The 18,290-nt window shown below is 38.6% G+C and overlaps 1 protein-coding gene across 2 annotated transcripts; it reads right to left on the bottom strand.

Moving 5' to 3' along the window:
• Positions 1 to 389: 389 nt before the first annotated feature.
• On the bottom strand, positions 390 to 13,521 carry cpxm1a (carboxypeptidase X (M14 family), member 1a). 2 transcript variants are annotated; one of them, XM_017464839.3, is made up of 13 exons: positions 13,066 to 13,521; positions 11,093 to 11,202; positions 10,686 to 10,825; positions 8,589 to 8,673; positions 8,322 to 8,499; positions 8,128 to 8,216; positions 7,418 to 7,541; positions 6,705 to 6,901; positions 5,162 to 5,341; positions 1,722 to 2,016; positions 1,467 to 1,606; positions 1,280 to 1,382; positions 390 to 1,166 (listed from the first exon to the last, which is right to left on the bottom strand). In XM_017464839.3, exons 1-13 carry the CDS (start codon positions 13,325 to 13,327, stop codon positions 856 to 858), a joined length of 2,214 nt encoding a protein of 737 aa, XP_017320328.1. In that variant the 5' UTR covers positions 13,328 to 13,521; the 3' UTR covers positions 390 to 855. The 2 variants fall into 2 exon arrangements, with proteins under 2 accessions (XP_017320328.1, XP_017320329.1); XM_017464840.3 differs by having other exon boundaries at positions 8,349 to 8,499; positions 13,066 to 13,520.
• Between the last annotated feature and the right edge of the window lie 4,769 nt (positions 13,522 to 18,290).

Raw genomic sequence — 18,290 nt, forward strand, 5'->3', positions numbered from 1 at the left:
ACATACACACACACACACACACACACACACACACCAATGCTAGCAGAGCTGCCCTACAAGGTGCTAACTTGCCATCGGGAGCAACCTGGGGTTCAGCGTCTTGCCCAAGGACACTCCACATGTGGAGTCATGTGGGCTGGGAATCGAACCACCAACCCTACAATTAGTGGACGACCCGCTCTACCACCTGAACCACAGCCGCCCTGTGCATGGTGCCCGGCCATGGACTGGTGTCCCATCCACGGTGTATTCCCATCTCATGCCCGGTGTTCTCTGGATCCACCAGAACTTTTCTTTTCAACAGTGCATTTTGACATTGTTGATTTCAGATAAAACTATTGCAACTGATACCATGTTGCGATGATTAAAGTAAGTTCCATCATGCAAAATTTCCTACAAGATTATTTATTTCTTTTTAATTAAAATGTAGAATAAGAAAAGGTCTAATTTGTTACATGTTGCTGATGCAAAATTACTATGGGTGTAGAAAACCAGCTACACCCTATTTTCACTGGTGTGTTCTCCACATTTGCATTCATTATAAAAACATTCAGTGTGTAAATGCTGCTCACAGGTATACTTTATGCGCAGAGCAGAGATGGGCTAATTTAATAGTGAACACCACACCCTTTTCAAGGAATAAAATACTTGGGTTCCTTTTACCCAGTTTTAAAGTTCAAATTTAAACAGACTGGCCCTTGAGTTTAGAGGCCAGAATGAATAGTGCATCATGTTGGGAAGGTAAGATACTTGCTTACACACTTCTTCTTTCCATCTATCGAAGCCTCCTCACATTCTGATTCTGTAAGCAGGGATTGGCTCGCGTCTGTGTTTTGTGATTTTACAGCATGCCATTCACTTTGTCTTGACTTTGGCATGCCGCTGCTGCTGCTCACGCCGGCGGTTCAGAATCTTCGTGCTGACTCTGAGTTTACGCATTCTCAAGGCTCTGATGCGGAGATGCTCATCCCGGGGGATCTTCCCACCTTTGGCCAGGATCTGCTTGATGCGCTCTTGTGGTGTTCTCGTAAGGTTGAAGTCGCAGATGGTGGCCTGTGGTTCTGAGCCTACAGTGCAGTGACGCATAGCAGGAAAGTAGCCCTCCGCCCACACAATCACTTTATACTCACCAGGGTTCAACAGGCGCCAGTAATCACCATCAGTAGCTAAATAGAGCAAGGAAACATCATGTTTCTAATCATGTCGAGAGCTGCTTAGATTAGACACATTCTCCAATATGTTCAATAACAGAACAATTGAAAATATGTAATATGCATACCTGATCTAATGTCATGGTCCAGGTCCTCGATTTTAACAATAGCATTTGCAATACCAAGTTTAGTGTCTTTATCCCTGACCACACCTTTTATGCCTCTGTGAACCTGAAAGAGCCAGAGCATGTGTCAGTAGCACAGTATGGAACAGTGGTCTAAGTGCAATGCGTGGGAGGACAAAAAGAAACTGACCTGCTCTATATAGAGCAGAAGAGACTCCTTGTTATTCTCCCATTCAACAGGAAGCTCACTGGCATGAGGGAATTTATCGCACGACAACTCTACAGTTATCTCAAAGCAATTCGTGTGCAAGTAGCTGAAGTCATTCATGCCTGCAAACACAGGGAGATTAAACTGGGATGATAAATGATGAACGCTGTGGTAGATTGTTATAATGTAATATTAAGTGAATAAACAAAACTTTAGTCGATGTGCGTGTTTCCTTACTTCCTGGGACAGTGTGCCAGTCGGCTCCATTAATAATATTGTTATAACGCTGGAAGTCCTCAAAATGACACATTCTGCGGTCAGGGTTGGCCATCACCAGATTGGTGGAGGCATAAACAGCTGCCAGCCAGCGGAAGAAGTCGTTATCTGCAGTAGGTGTGTCCTGACGGGGGATCCAGTCTCGCGTGCAGTCGAACGGGTAAGTGACCACCAGCTCTCCTCCATGCAGGTTAGCGCTCAGAACAAACGGAATGTCCTGCATCCAACTTATCACTGCTCGTGTCTCTGGAGCAACCTTACACACAGTGATGCAGGGTAGAAAAAGGCATCCCATAATGAAAATAATATATTAAACATGTAACTGCTAAAGGAAGAGCAAGCAAGAAGAAGTTGGTAAGTGTTATCAGTAAAGTGTGCATAGACAAATATTTGGGAAAATGTTAAACTATGAACATTTGGCAAGGCTTAAGTCACAATCAAAATCTTGATAACAAAAAAAGCAAAACAAAAAAAACGCTTGATACATTCACTAAAACAACATTGCTGAACCAAAAAAAACCTCATAGAGTAATTATTACTCTATTTATCATACCTCAACAAAGCGATTTTGTGTGCTACTCCTTGCTGTGTTACTCTCTCTGAAGTTATTTTTGTGGGAGGCCTCAGCACAGGGCGGTTCAGAAAGGAAGTGCTCACATTCTTTAAAGATCTGTGTGACCCTGACTCCCCAGTGTATGTTTGTGGTGTGCAGGCTTGTTTGTATTCCAGGGGTTTAGTGCACTCAAAAACCGAAATCACTGCAGATAATTTTTCAAATCCTCAACTTAATTTAATGCTGGATACAAATGGAGCAACGCAATATGAGTGCTTTTCTTTTTTTTTTTTCCAATAAATAACAGACTGGTATTACTGATTTTATTTTAATTCTAGAACAATTAAAAGTCCTTTAAACCGGAAAAGAATTAACTGTGCATTAACTGAAAAAAAAGAGAAAAGATTCCAGTTGCATGCACTGCCTCATCTAATGACAAAGTTAAAGTAAATTAAAGCAATTGCTTGGAGCCAAGTGGAGATTGCTGAGTGCAAATGAGGTTCAGTTGCTTAGATTTAAGAAAAGATGCAACCACCAATATGAACATGTTGTCTATACGACCGAAGAGCAGAGCTCATGAAAATGTAAATTATAGCAAGGCATATCAGAAGTAATGCACCTGCACTGATGTTGGAGGAACGGTACAACAAAAGGCATGGCATTAATAATCTGCCAGTGCAGGTAATTCATTTTAATCCACAATGTACACAAGGTCAAAACAATATTGAGTAGAGCCTTAAAAGTCCTGTCTCATTATGTTTAGTGCTATTTTTTTGCTATAGCTTATCAATGTATAGTTACAATATGAAATGTTCACTTGCAAAGAACTTTTTTTTTTTTTTTTTTTTTTTTAAATCTCATACTAGGATTGTATTTACCAAATCCATCTGTTGGTTTAATGGAACATGTACATGTAAAAACTAATTGAACAATAAGTTGCACTGGTTAAATCAAGTGAGTAAATAGTCATGTGTATAAATAACTGGGAACATAACTGACCAATCAAAGGAGAGATCATATAAAGGAGTAAAACCTGTCAGTTTGGTGTTACCCATATAAGTAATGCAAAACACACCATGCCAAGAGAAAAGGAGATCTCACAGACATCAGGAAGAGGGTAGTGAAAGCATATCAGTCATTAGAAGGCTATAAAACCATCTTGAAAAGGTTTGAGCTCCATCAGTCCATTGGGAGGCGATTTACAAATGGAAAGCATTTAACATGACAACAATGCTTAGAAACGGACGTTCTTCCAAACATACAACCCAGAGCTACAAGAAAAATAATAAAATCAGGTAAAAGCCATTCCAAACATGACATCTAGAGATTTGCAGACCTCCCTCGGGTAAAATGTGCATGCTTCATCGATAAGAACAACACTGAATGGAAATGGCATTTAATGGAGGGTTGCCAGGAAGAAGCCTCTGCTTCTTTGGCAGAACCAAACTGCCTTCATTTTGCCAGAGAACATCTGGACAATCTCAAAAGTTTGTGCAAGTCCATTCTCTGGACAAACGGGTCCAAAATTGATCAAAATGATAGTGCCTACCACCGAAAGAACCATATCCCAACAGTAAGGCATGCTGGGAATTTCTAGATCTGTGGCTGCTTTTACTCATCTGGACCAGGACAACTTCACATCATTAAAGGAACCATAAATTCTAAGGTAGGCACTGCGATGGAATGGTACCCTGTCCATGTGGCCCCAAGCTCGCTGGGATAGGCTCCAGGTTTCCCTGCGAACCAGTAAGGATAAGCGGTGCAGAAAATGGATGAATGGATGGATGGATGGATGAGTTCTAAGGTGTACCAGGAGATTCTTGAAGAGAAATCAGTTAAGAAGCTAAAACTGGGCTGAAAGTAGGTCATCCAACAACCCAAAGCATTCAGGCAACTCAGGAGAAAAAAGATTTAGATTTTGGATTGACCAAGTCAAAGTCCTGATTGGAATCCGATTAAGATGCTGTGGTAGGAACTGAAGCAGCAGAAGATAAAAATCCCTCGACAGATATCAGAACTAGACTGATTAGTGTATAGGAGATGTTTACTCCAACTTACTGTTGCTAATGAAGGTGCCACAAGCTATTGACTAAATGGGTTCAGATATTTTTGCACACATGAAATCTGACTTTTTGTTTCATTAACCACTTCTGTTAAACAAAAAATTTTAAATCTATTCTGCATAACAGATCACATCATAAGAGATCTACTGAGTGTCAAACTAAATTATATACCAGATAATTGCCTATTTGTCTAATATTTTGTCTAATTGGCTATTTATTAAATCAAATCTATATGGTAGCTTTTACATTATCTTCCTAGGCCATTTATGTGAAGTTTAAATGACCAGGTATGATGACTCAGACTTTACAGCTTTACTTAGCTGCAAAACTATTATTTTAATCTCACCTTGGTCCTCTATGTGGAGCAGCTCAGTGCTCCGGTAAAAAAATGCATAAATGTTCTTGTTCATCTATATTTTGTGAACCAGACTTTAAAAGATCTCTGTACCTGATTTGAGCATTTTTATTACGTTACCATGAGAAATTTCTTTGTTAATTAATTCAATCTAGTAATTAAATCTAGTGCTGTTAAATCACTTTGACTAAATGATATTGTAGGTCAATAGTCAGGTGTGAAATAGTCATGGGCATGTACCCATTTTTGTACTACTTATCTTAAATAGTTTGAATATATTTTAAAATAAGACAAACAATAAAAAAGGGACAAACAGGTATAAAGACAGACAAAATTTTAAATACTCAATCAGACATCTGGACAAACCCAGATATATTATTCTTGCTGTACCGTATATAACTCAGAAATGACAGTTAAACGTTATACATACCATTGCTTGAGTTGTGGTGTAGTACTCTGGCATGGGGATGTAATGGTTGCTGACTTTCTTTTTGTCTGTTGCCAGGTCCTGAGCATCCCACATGAGGTTGTTGAGGTCTGGAAAGTTATGGTTCATGTCAATGCCCTCATAGCTGTAGCGACCTAAAGCCCAACCAGAAAGCTCAGACCCCTGAGACACAGAAACACACACCACACATTACAGTGGAACTGTAGTTCTGAAACGAGCATGAGATCCTCAGATAAAAAGAAATCCTCAGATCGGCCGATGCTGATAACCGATACCGATAGCTCTGCCTTTTATACCTTCATTTAAATTAATAATAATTAATTCCACAATTCAGAAAGAAATGCAAATAAAAACTTTATTCTCTCCATTTCAACAAGTTGTTTCATAGTAACTGGTCTCATAAACAGAACACATTACTCTAACTTTAACACATGAACTAAATTCTGAAGATTAAAGTAAGATTTCTTAATTTATTGAATTTTATTAATTCATATTAACAGAATTAATTGACTCAATTCTAAAAAACCTCGATGCCAAAACTCTTCACTGCTGCTTACTTCTGGTGTAAAATTTTAGCAATGCAGAGATTACAGAGCTTACAAACTGCAGTTTTGTTATCATTCCACACAAGAGACATCTTCTTTACAAAATTGGCATGTTTTCCCGCCCTCTTTTCATTGACAGGATATAATCGACCCTGATCATCGGATATCTTTAAATTATCGGCCGATAACCGATAGCGGGAAAAATTGTCTTTATCAGCCGATACAGATTATCGGCCAATACAACAGTGCATCTCTACTAGTTATGCTTCCTTCTAGCTATGATTTTGATAGATTAGTGGTCCAATTAAACTAGTCTGGTCAGTCCATTCATTCAGGATTTAATCTCTACAGAATCAGTTCTAGTTTCAACATAACTGAGTTAATGCTTATAACTACTATATGACTGTATTCATGCATGAATTCATAAGATTCACGGCATAGTTAAGGTTAGTTCTTCATTAGTTTGTTATTAGTACTTGCCTTAACTCATCATTAGTTCATATTAATTCAGGTATTAGTGCATGAGTATTTATGAACTGTCATTGTGAAGTGTTTAACCGAACAGTGTAATGACAGAAGTTAGCCAAAGGAAGTTCTGGGACATTAAACTGGGCCACAGAGAGTTTTCCCTCCACTAACACACCAAATGCAGACAATGAATGCCTTGATTTAATCCGAATTGTTAAAGATTAGGCAGTGAAAGTAAATTTACCAGTCCAACACAATTTTGTGGCAAGGGCTGACACACTGAATAATAATAATAATAATAATAATAATAATAATAATAATAATAATAATAAAGGACATTTCAAATGATGTACAAACCTTGAAATAATGCCACAATGCCTTGATAGCATAAGTAATGGTATACCATTTTTCCTGATCATGCTATCCTGTCCTACTTGAATACTATCAAATGTCAAGAAATATTTGTTAATGTACTGCAGAACACAATTCCATCACTGTCATTAGACTGTTACCTTCTCATATGCTGACTCGTATCCATCAGGGTTGAAGGATGGTAAAAGGTGAATACGTGTGTCTTTCACCAGCCGAACTATCCGCTGATTGCCCCGTTTGTACTCGTGGCAGAGGTACTGCATAAGGTTCAACACCAGTTCCCGACCCAAAGCCTCATTTCCATGCATTCCAGCAACGTAGCGGAACTCTGGCTCTCCTACATGTATTACACAATGAAAGGATCAGCAACTTGGAAATGTTCTCAACTGTGATCTGAAACTATCAAACATTTTGGGTACGGCTTAAAAATGTTCTGTTCTCTCAGAGTGAAGAAAGATTCTCCTGTTTCCTAAAGAACATCCAGAGTCTTCACTAGCTCATATCGATAATAAAAAAACAGATGTTTACAAAAATATATCACACGCAAGCACTATGCATGACTAAATAATCTGGCTCAAAAGTACATCATGTGTTGATATCTGTATTTTCTCAAAGGGAGGCAAGGAATAGGCCTCTCTCTTATATAAACACTATAATCTTAGTGCTGGTTACATAGGAATGCGTGTGTGGTCTGTTACAAGAGCTGATATATTTGCCACTACGCTGCAGTATAATGTAGCACAGCTCAGTAACAATTCAAATCAAATTACCCATAACATCAAATTAAGTATATTAAAATCATGTGTATATTGCAGCATTTTGAAGTAAGCTGTCAAATCTCAGTATCACTCACCCAGTTCATGTTTTCCAGGGTTGTCTGAAATCTCCATGACATAGAGTTTAAGTCCAGTGTAACTCTTCCCAATAGTGTAGATGCGTGTAATATCAGGACACTCCTCATTCACTGCCTTTAGTAACTATACGGCGAACAATAGCAGTAACTAAATGTACGGTAACTAAATGGAGAACAATAACAGTAACTAAATGTACAGTAACTATACAGAGAACAATAACAGTAAATGTACAGTAACTACACAGAGAACAATAACAGTAAATGTACAGTAACTACACAGAGAACAATAACAGTAACCAAATGTACAGTAACTATACAGAGATCTCAGTTCACTGGTGTGAAAGTATTTTTAAGTAAGTAAGTATGTAAGTAAGTCAATTTTGTTTATATATCACATTTAACACACAGCAAAGCTGACCAATGTGCTGAACAGAATAAGAAAAGGTAAAATGGAAAACAGAAAAAAACCAAATAGAGACAGACAATAGACAATAGTAAAAATGAGATTAAAACACCTGGGAGAAGAGATATGCTTTCAACCCCCCTTTTTTAAATAAAAGAAGATCTTAAGAATCTGCTGGATGAATGTGGTGTAAGAAGTATTTTTTAAGCTTTTCAATAGCTTTTCAATATATCAAGCTCCAAGTAAATAAGGGAATTCAAAATGAATATACAGTAACGAAGACCACATAGGAAAGAAACACTCTTACCTTTCTCATTTCAACATAATTATGGTGTCTAAAGTCTAATTTGTCAGTAGAACCCCTTGCTGATTCCCAGGTGTATTGGTTGTTAGGATCTACGTGCACACACACACACACACACACACACACACACACACACACACACAAATATAGGAGTTGCTATAATGTATGAATATTACTGTTAAATAATAATTCTTCACCATTGCTGTGTTGGTGTAAAACTGAACCTGGCATAGGGCAGCCCAGGATTTCAGCTCTAAGGCAGATAGTGCCATTGCTGAACCAGCTCTGTGGGTTGATGCGAATGTACTGGGCCACTTTGGGTTCAGTGAGCAGAGCCAGAACAGGAGTCTCCTGGTTCTGATTCCCGACGAACACCTATACATAGATATACATGAAATAACAGGCTGGTAGAACGACGTCTTTGCTATTAATTATAGACGCAGTTTTCATAATCCTCAACTCACTGCTTCTTGTGATCCATTCATGCAGGGCTGCCACGTCACAGAGTCATTACTGAACTGCACCTTATACTGTGTGACCCAATGCAAGCTGCACACACACACACACACGTATATATACACACATGCACTACCAGTCAAACATTTTAGAACACCTCAATTTTTCAGTTTTTTATGGAAATTTATGCAATGTAACGTCTCAATGTACTCTGAAATTAAAGCATAGAACAAAAAGACAATTGGAGAAAAAAAAAAAAAGAAATCATGGAATTGTTTTGTTGAACGAAATTTTATCTAAATTTAAGACTCATCAAAAGTAGCCACCTTTTGCAGATATAACAGCCAAGCACATTCGTGGCATTCTTTCTACAATGGAAATTAAATATTGTTGGGAAAGTTCTTCCCAACACTGTTGTAGAAGTTCCCACAAATGTGTTGCACTTGTAGGTTGCTTTGCTTTCACCCTTCTGTCCAGTTCATCCCAAAACCAACTCAATGGGGTTTAAGTCTGGAGACTGTGCTGGCCATTCCATGATTTGAAGCCTACCATCTTGTTTTTTCTTCTAAGGTAGTTCTGACACAGCCTGGAGGTATGTTTTGGGTCATTATCTTGCTGTAGGATGAACCCCTGACCAACTAGGCGTATACCAGAGGGTATTGCATGTCACTGATTCAGGGTGCCACTCACTCTGTGGAAGTCGCTGACTCTGTATCCAGCAAAAGAGCCCCAGACCATCACACATCCTCCTCAATGTTTGACAGTTAGTGTCACACGCAGAGGAACCATCTTTTTGCCTACTCGACGACGTACAAAAACCCTGCGTGATGAACAAAAGATTAAAAATTTTGATTCATCAGGCCATAAGACCTTCTTCCAGTCTTCAGTGGTCCACTGGCAGTGCTTCATCGCCCAGGCAAGCCTCTTTTTCTTATTTTGTCATCTTAGCAATGGCTTTCTTACCGCCACTCGACCTTTCAAACCTGCAGCTCGAAGTCTTATATTCACAGTTGAAACTGAGACTTGCTTACTTCGACCAGTGTTAAGCTGTACTTGAAGCTGTTGTCCTGTGAACTGCCAATTACGCAAGCTGTTGACTGTCAAAAACCTGTCTTCTGATTCTGTTGTGGCTTTGGGTCTGCCAGACCTCTTCCTGTCAGAGTTTCCTCCAGTTTACAAGTGCCTTTTGATGGTATATGAAACTGTTCTCACTGACACCTTGGCTTTCTTTGCAATTTCTCTAAAGGAAAGACCTACACGTTTAATGGTTGTAATGATCTGTCTGTCTTCCTTTGTTAATTACCTTTTTTCTTGCCATTATGAGAGCAATATACTACTTCCTGCAATACACCACTGTCCAAATACTGCTTAAGAGGGTGTAGTAACACAGTATGTTCCAACAAAAATGTAATCAACAAAAGTTGGGGAAATTATAGGAAATGTTAGCATCACCTTTCAAGGCTTCATTTACTTAAATTTCTGCAAAACAGCTGTAAGTTGTTAACCAATTACTTGTTCCCTGAAAAAGGTAAAATTGTTTAACCTCAGGCAGTTCACCACTTACCATTGTACCATTTCAGGTCATTCATGGACATGAACTGCTTAAATTTCAATAAAAACTGGAAAAATGGGGGTGTTCTAAAACTTTTGATCGGTAATGTAGATAGATCGATAGACAAAAATGTATACAAGGTACAACACAAATAATTAAACTTGAGATATACAGACACTGATCTATTACTGAGTATTGGTAATAGTGCAGATATTGGCTTAAATTGCTGGATTGGTATGGATTCAGATTTGACATATATATTACGAGCTGATTCAGTGATGTATTTTATGCTGTGAACACATGTGCTGTTGATTGACATGACACACATGTGAGCACAGAAAAAAAAACCTGGCTTAAAGCACCCTCTCCAGCACCCACCCACGTAACTCAGCCAAATAAACCTTTGCCTCGGTTACTAAAAGGATAACGATATCATTACTGAGCAGTAGACAATACTCAGAGCGCTGATTATATTAAACAATAAGCCTTATCTGGCAGGCAATCTGGAAGAGAATTTGTCTTGTGCTGAAATAAATAAAAAGTTCACACTGACCTCCAGATGGAGCTTCTTCCCTGCAGAATGACCCCAGTGAAGAGTGTTGGCCTGAGAGCATCCAACATCAACCACTGCTCTTTATCCTCCATCCCAGCACACCATGCTCCATCATACTCATCTCCGTCCTCTAGACCTGACTGTAAACCAGTTATACTCATTTGCCTCCTATGACTATATATTAACATGCTTCAGCATCATAGATGATCACCAGACTATGTAATGTTTCCTTATTTTTTGTTTCAAAAGTGCTGTGTATGACACTGCATGAAGCGTCTGTAGTCTGGTGCATTGATTTTACAATGAGGTCAGTACTCTGTGCTAAATACACAAGTCTGCTAATAGATTATTAATTTTCCAAAATCCCCATCACAATAAAAAAATACACTTATAGAATGTTGGCTGACCTGTATGTTGAGGCGTCCTCGGTGGGGGCCTAACCCACTGCTCAGTGATGTCGAAGCTTGTAGCTGGTAATCAGACACTCTCAGAGACTCCAAACCCACTGGTGGACAGTCTGTAGGGGGGAGACAGAGCAGAAAGGCAGAGAATGGGAGTAAAGAAATGTAGAAAGGCAGAGAATGGGAGTAAAGAGTGAGCCCTCGAGGCAGAAATAGACAAACATTTAGTCATTAGCTGGAAGAAGAGTTACAGAAAACTTACTTACAAAGACAAAAGAAGGGTTTCAATCTCTAATCTAGAAATGATGAAATGTTATTAATAAAATTGGTTTGAATATTTTTCCAACAGGTCTGTCTGTAATCTAAAACACAGTTAACATAGATTTGAGTGATTTGGTCAAGAGAGACTTATTAAACATACACTCTCTGAATGTGGAAGGATTTTTCTTGACTATGTGCTTTGACTCATGACTTGACTCATGTAATTTGGTGTCAGACATGTTTGATGTCAGCAAACTAAAAAGTACTTTGGAATGATAAATGATGAGCTGAAAATGATATAATAACATATTTCCAGATTCCAGTACCTTAAAGTAGTTTACCATATGTTTTTTAAACCATATAATATGTGACAAAATATTTCATACTGCCAATCTTATATACAGTACACCACAACTTTACATGTTTTTAACACCCGATAACCCGTCTATTCAACACCCCTCCAACAACTTACTGCATGTGTGGAATTACAGTCAAGTCCAGAACAGAACTGGTGGTGTAAAACTGTGAATAAAATGACTTCTCAACAGCCATGTGTTGTTTTGAACATTTTTGTTTACAGAGTGGAAAGAAGATCCGCTTCATATTGCGCACGTACCCACTGCACAACATCGGTATGGTGTGGTATTGTGTAACATGCACACAAGTCCTTTAATCATTACAGACTGTTATCATGTAACAATTTGTGTCAGTACTTTTATGAAAACCTACTTATAAATGGTGTGAATGCAGGCAAGTTGATATCACTGGTCCTTTCTGTGGAAAAGTCTCTTTACATCTGTTGAGTTCTCAAACACTCGACACTGTTAAAATTTTCTGTACAACTTGCAGGGAAGCTTTGGCAAGACAGGTACAATGAAATAAACATTTCTCAGAAAACAAGTGATTCATAAGCGTGCTTGTTTGTCAGGCAAAACATATCTTTTCTCTAAATCACACAAGAAACAGTACATTCTCCAAAGACATAGTCTTAAATATTATATATATATATATATATATATATATATATATATATATATATATATATAGTGCTTAATAATCTGCAAACACTATATAATCAGCCTCCAAGTTTTACACTAGTCATTTGTTTACAGATTTCTAGTCTGTACCAAACAACAGATGAATAATCCAGTGTAAATCCATCCATACATCCATTTTCCATACCGCTTAACCTACATAAGGTCGTGGGGAGCCTGGAGCCTATCCCAGGTTTCTCAGGGCACAAGGTGGGAGACACCCTGGACGGGGTGCCAACCCGTCTCAGGACACAATCGCACACACACACACACACACACACACACCCATTCACACAAGACATTTTAGAGATGCCAATCAGCCTACAACGCATGTCTTCAGACTGGGGGAGGAAACCGGAGTACCCAGAGGAAACCCCTGAAGCACGGGAGAACATGCAAGCGTCATGCACACTGGTCGGAGGCTGGAATCAAACCCCCAACAATGTAGGAGCGAGCCAAACGTACTGACCATTAAGTCACCATGCATTTAGATTAATTAGCCTATTTATCGTAGGACATTCTCCTACATCAAGGCTTCACCATACTGTTCAAGCTCAGTGCATATCACATTCTTACAATATGCATCAACCGAAGAACAATACAACATGCAATTCATACTTTATGGTGAAGTCCTACTCTCCATCCTATCCCCTAAAAAAAAAATTATTAAAGTTTTTCACTCACCAGGTTTAGTAATGTGTCCTGTGTCCGACTTTTCCTTCTGCACATCAGAGATTTTTTGCTCCCTATCCCCCACAGCTGGAGTCCTGGTGGCGCGCTCCAGTTCAATGCCATTATTTTTACTGTCAGTACGAGGAGTTGTTAAAAAGAATTCCTTATCATTAAAAGTCACATTGCTTTGTACGGTCTCATTCTGAAAGGACGTAACGAGTCCAAAATACAGCAGCACTGTTGCCACATTCACGCGCACACCTCGGCCGAGCATTGTGCCTCTGCAACAATGTTTTTGGCTCCGACAAGAACTTTAAATCTACAAGACCGTAGAAGACAAGCGCGGTAACATAATACAACTGTTACCGTAAAGTGTATAGTAGCCGAAGTGATAAATAGCCAACCCTTTATTTACTGGGTTTGATTTCGATTTATTCACCACAATCATGTAGTGCATAGCTCCAGAAATATTAATATCACATGTGCAAAAACGTGACGGGGTATTTCACCATGGTGTTCCTAGAAATTTACGTAAACACGTGACATATTGTAAATCACACACACACACACACACACACACACACACACACACACACACACACACACACAAAACATGTAATATGGAAAGCCAAATGGGTGCATCGTTACGCCGTTTTAAAGCGCACCTATTATAGTTTAATTTTGTTTTAGTGGTCTCATACAATAGATTTACATGCATTCAAGGTAAAAAAAAAACACTTTAATGTGCTCATAATTTAAATTGCAGAATTACCTTTTCCCCCCGAATGCCAAAACCGACTCGTTAAATGATCAATTCTAAAGGATTCATTCTAAACTCCGCCTTTCAGAGAGCATACTCTGCTATGATTGGTCAGATGTCTCAGTCTGTTATGATTGGTCTACTGCTGACAGCGTGTGTCGAAAAGGAAACGCCCACTACCATATCCAATTTCAGCTCTGTCTGTCTGTCGATGAAGACCAGAGGCAAGGATTTTTGTTAAAAACCTACGTAGGTTCGTACAGGAAGTAAAATCTGGAATCACTAACGACTCGTTTCAGCTGTTCAGAATCGGTTCCTTCTTTTGGGAGTCAATAACTCCATTTGTCGTGCGCTTTGAAACTTTGCAGACTTTTTACATTCACAGACAGCTCTAACTCACTACATCAAAGGTAATATTTCAAAAACCATAATAGGTGCACTTTAAGTTTAAAAATGCCATTTCCTAATTGCCACCAGGTATTAAGTTAATGCGACACATTCCTTAATAGGCACATTCATTTGCGTATTACAAAGCAGAGACTACTACTACTACTTGCTTTACTACATTGTTTTAGCTCACCATCGTTGACGTTTTGAATGTGCTGTGTGTTGAATGAATGAATCTATGGCAAGTCGGATCATTCCATCGGCAAAACACCAACAATGGCGAAATAAGCATTAAATAGGTAAGGATTTTGTCTCTGCTATCCCTAAATATTATTCATTATTTAGTAATGATTGAAGGACATCAGGTCCAGGATTATCAGACAACAGAAGTGAGGTGCAGTCATTCATTGTCTGCTTGCATTGTAAAACAAAGTTCCTTCTCGCCATCTTGGTGTTTTGCCGATTGAATGATCTGACTAGCCATAGATTCCTCAAGCACAGGAGAGGGTAGTGATGTGTCGTTCATGAGCGATTCATTTATTTTGAATAAATCTTTAATATGACTCGGGAACAACAATTTGTCCCAGAGAGTGGTTTGTTCATTTTGTGTTGACCGCACATGTGCTGCCACATCCCCATAGGTTCTGTACTGGAAACAGAAATACAGAAATGATTAGTTCACTTCTCGGGTTCACGTCACAGCCCCACTGCATTCAGCCTATGGGGCGGTCATGGGATGAATGAATGACTCTAACCCAAGGACTCGAGAGGTGAACTAATCATTTCTGTTTCCGGGGAACAGATGTGACAAATGTGATGTGACAAAAGAATGCATGACTCGGATCGAGAGGTGAGGTAAACTAACAGACTGCATAGCCTGAAGACCCAGCTAAGCAATTCATTAATAAGGTCTGACGCCTGACAGCGATAAAAAACGGTGCTTTTAAACTTAAAACGGCATAACGATCCACGAGAATAATGACCCATTTGGCTTTCCATAATGTAAGGGTAGAATATGAATCATGTGGAAAAATTACACGTGGAAATTTGAAAACATGCATTACATGTGAAAAGTCTGCCTGAGGAAAAAAATTATGTGTGGAACAACATGCTTGTGTGACTTTTCAGTAACATACATGGTTATTGTTAGGTTAAATTATTCATGTTAAATTATAATTCAAGTGTAGGTGAGGTGCTAAAAATAACTGTATTAACCACTTGAGATGAATATATATGATTTGGTTCAGAAGAATGTTTCATATAAACAAGTAACATGTACAATCTTGTGTCCTCTAATAACCATGCACTAACCAACCCATGTTTCTTATTTTTATTTTATGGAGTAGCAGGGGAGTTCATATTATGGTGTTCTAAATGAATAAGCAACTCTCTGAAATTGAATATCAGTTTTATTGTCATTATTCCAACATGAGATCTCGTTTAGACAATATACTTTCAGATCATGAAAAAAGCACATTTCATTTTGTAAAGCTATTAGAACATGTAGTTTTCTTTGTGCTTAACAATAAAGACAATGTTGGCTTCCTTGCTCCCACCAGACTGAACCACTGGAAAAGTCCACCCACTTTCTTCAGTTCCACGCTCTCCATTCAAACCTCTCTCCAAAGCCCCTCCTCCAAACACATACACACACTACTGTGCACTGGTAGCCTTGTGTACCATTATGATCCAGAAAGCACCATTTTAAGTTTTGATCTAGCAGTTACATAACTTATTGCAGCTACAGAAATGTAACAAACACATACAATAACAGAATGTTTAGAATTACAGTCAACTCCAGAATTACTGGCACCCTTAAAGAAATGAAAAATCTTTAAAAACAAAATGACTCCTCAACATCCAAGTGTTATTTTGAGGATTACAGCTGCAGAATTTGAGTCACTCTTCATGAAAATGAATGTGTAATGAATGCTTAATTATGTTAAGGTCTAGTGATTGACTTGGCCAGTCTAAAACCTTCTACCCCCCCCCCCCCCCTGATAAAGTCCTTTGTTGTGTTTGTTGTGTTTTGGGTCATTGTCTTGCTGTATTATGAAGTTCATACCAATTATATGGGATGCATTTCTCTGTAAATTGTCAGACAGGAATGTTTCTGTAGACTTCTTAATTCATTCTGCTGCTACCATCATGAGTCGCATCATCAATAAAGATTAGTGAGCCCATTCTAGAAGCATCCATGCAAGCCCAAGCCATGGCATTACCTCCACCATGCTTGACCAGTGCACTTGTATGCCTTGGATCATGAGCAGATCCTTTCTTTCTTTGCCTTTCCATCACTTTGGTTGAGATTAATCTTGGTTCCACAACTTTTGTGGCTCATTTCTGTATTTCTTCACGAATTCAAATCTGTCTTTCTGATTCTTACTGCTGATGATTATGGCTTCTATATTTTTGTATATAATACAAAATAATACCTCTGAATTTATCTTTCAACATTGGATTGTGATATCTTCACCGTGCCCTTTGGAGGTTGTTGGTGATGTCACTGACTGTTGGTTTTGGGGTTTTTCTTGATAGCTCACACAATGTTTCTGTCATCTGCTGCTGTTTTCCTTGGCTGACCCACTTGGTGTCTGTTGCTCAGTACACCAGTGGTTTCTTTCTTTCTTTTTTCAGGACATTATAAATGGTTGTATTGGCTATGCCCAATGTTTGCACCATGTCTCTGATTGATTTTCCTTATTTTCTCAGCTTCAAAATGGCTTGGTTTTCTCCCATAGCCAACTTGCTGGTCTTCATGTTTGTTTATTATTTTTTAACAAGAAATGCAGTCTTCACAGATAAAACCGCTCAAACCAAGATATTCAGAGCTATTAATTGTTTAAACAATCAATCTAACAATGTAACATCTGAGTAACAAGAAACACCTGTCAGTCACACTAGTATTTTGGTCACTTAAAAATGGGTGGGTTCAAACAAAAGATGCCATGGCCTAAGTTGTTTAACACATCTAGATGTAAAAATCAGGAAATGAAAGTGTTCATACAGATTTTCATTTATATGTACAGTGGTGCTTCAAATTTTATAAACCCTATAGAATTGTCCATATATCTGCATAATTATGATGTAAAACATCATCAGATTTTTAGAAGTCCTAAAAGTAGATGGGTGGCTGTGGATCAGGTGGTAGAGCGGGTTGTCCACTAATCGTAGGGTTGGTGGTTCGATTCCCGGCCCACACAACTCCACATGCCAAAGTGTCCTTGGGCAAGACATTCCCAAGTTGCTCCCAGTGACAAGTTAACGCCTTGCATGGTGGCTCTCCCAGTATTGGTGTGAGTGTGTGTGAATGAGACAGCATAAAGCACTTGGGATACCAGTGCTATATAAGTGTGCCATTTACCATTTAGATAAAGAGAACCCAATTAAACAAAGGAGACAAAAATATTATACTTGGTCATTTGTTTATTAAGAAAAATGAAGCAATATTACATATCTGTGAGTGACAAAAGTATGTGAACCTTTGCTTTCAGTATCTGGTGTGACCCCTTTGTGCAGCCATAACTGCAACTAAACTTTTCCAGTAACTGTTGGTCAACAGTTGAGCTTTGTGACCTCATGGACTATTACAAGTCTTGCTCTTGCAGTGATCTTCATTGGTTGTCCACGCTTAGGAAGGGTAACAGTGGTCTTGAATGTCCTCCATTTGTACACAATCTTTATGACTGTAAGTTGCTGGAGTCCAAACTCTTTAGAGATGGTTCTGTAACCTTTTCCAGCCTGATGAGCATCAACAACTCTCTTTCTGTTGTCCTCAGAAAGCTCCTTTGTTCGTGCCATGGTACACTTCTACAAACATGTGTTGTGAAGATCAGACTCTGATAGATTCCTGTTCTGTAAATAAAACATGGTGCTCACACTCAAAAGATTGTCATCCCATTAATTAAAAAACATGACTTTAATTTCACCTTCAAATTAACTGCTAATCCTAGATGTTCATATACATTTGACACTCATTGATGTGTAATATTGGATCATTGCCTTCAATAAATAAATGACCAAGTACAATATTTTTGTCTCATTTGTTTAACTGGGTTCTCTTTGTCTAGTTTTATGACTTCTAAAATTC

Source organism: Ictalurus punctatus, chromosome 3 (assembly GCF_001660625.3).
Source record: "Ictalurus punctatus breed USDA103 chromosome 3, Coco_2.0, whole genome shotgun sequence".
In the NCBI taxonomy this organism is placed as follows: Eukaryota; Metazoa; Chordata; class Actinopteri; order Siluriformes; family Ictaluridae; genus Ictalurus; species Ictalurus punctatus.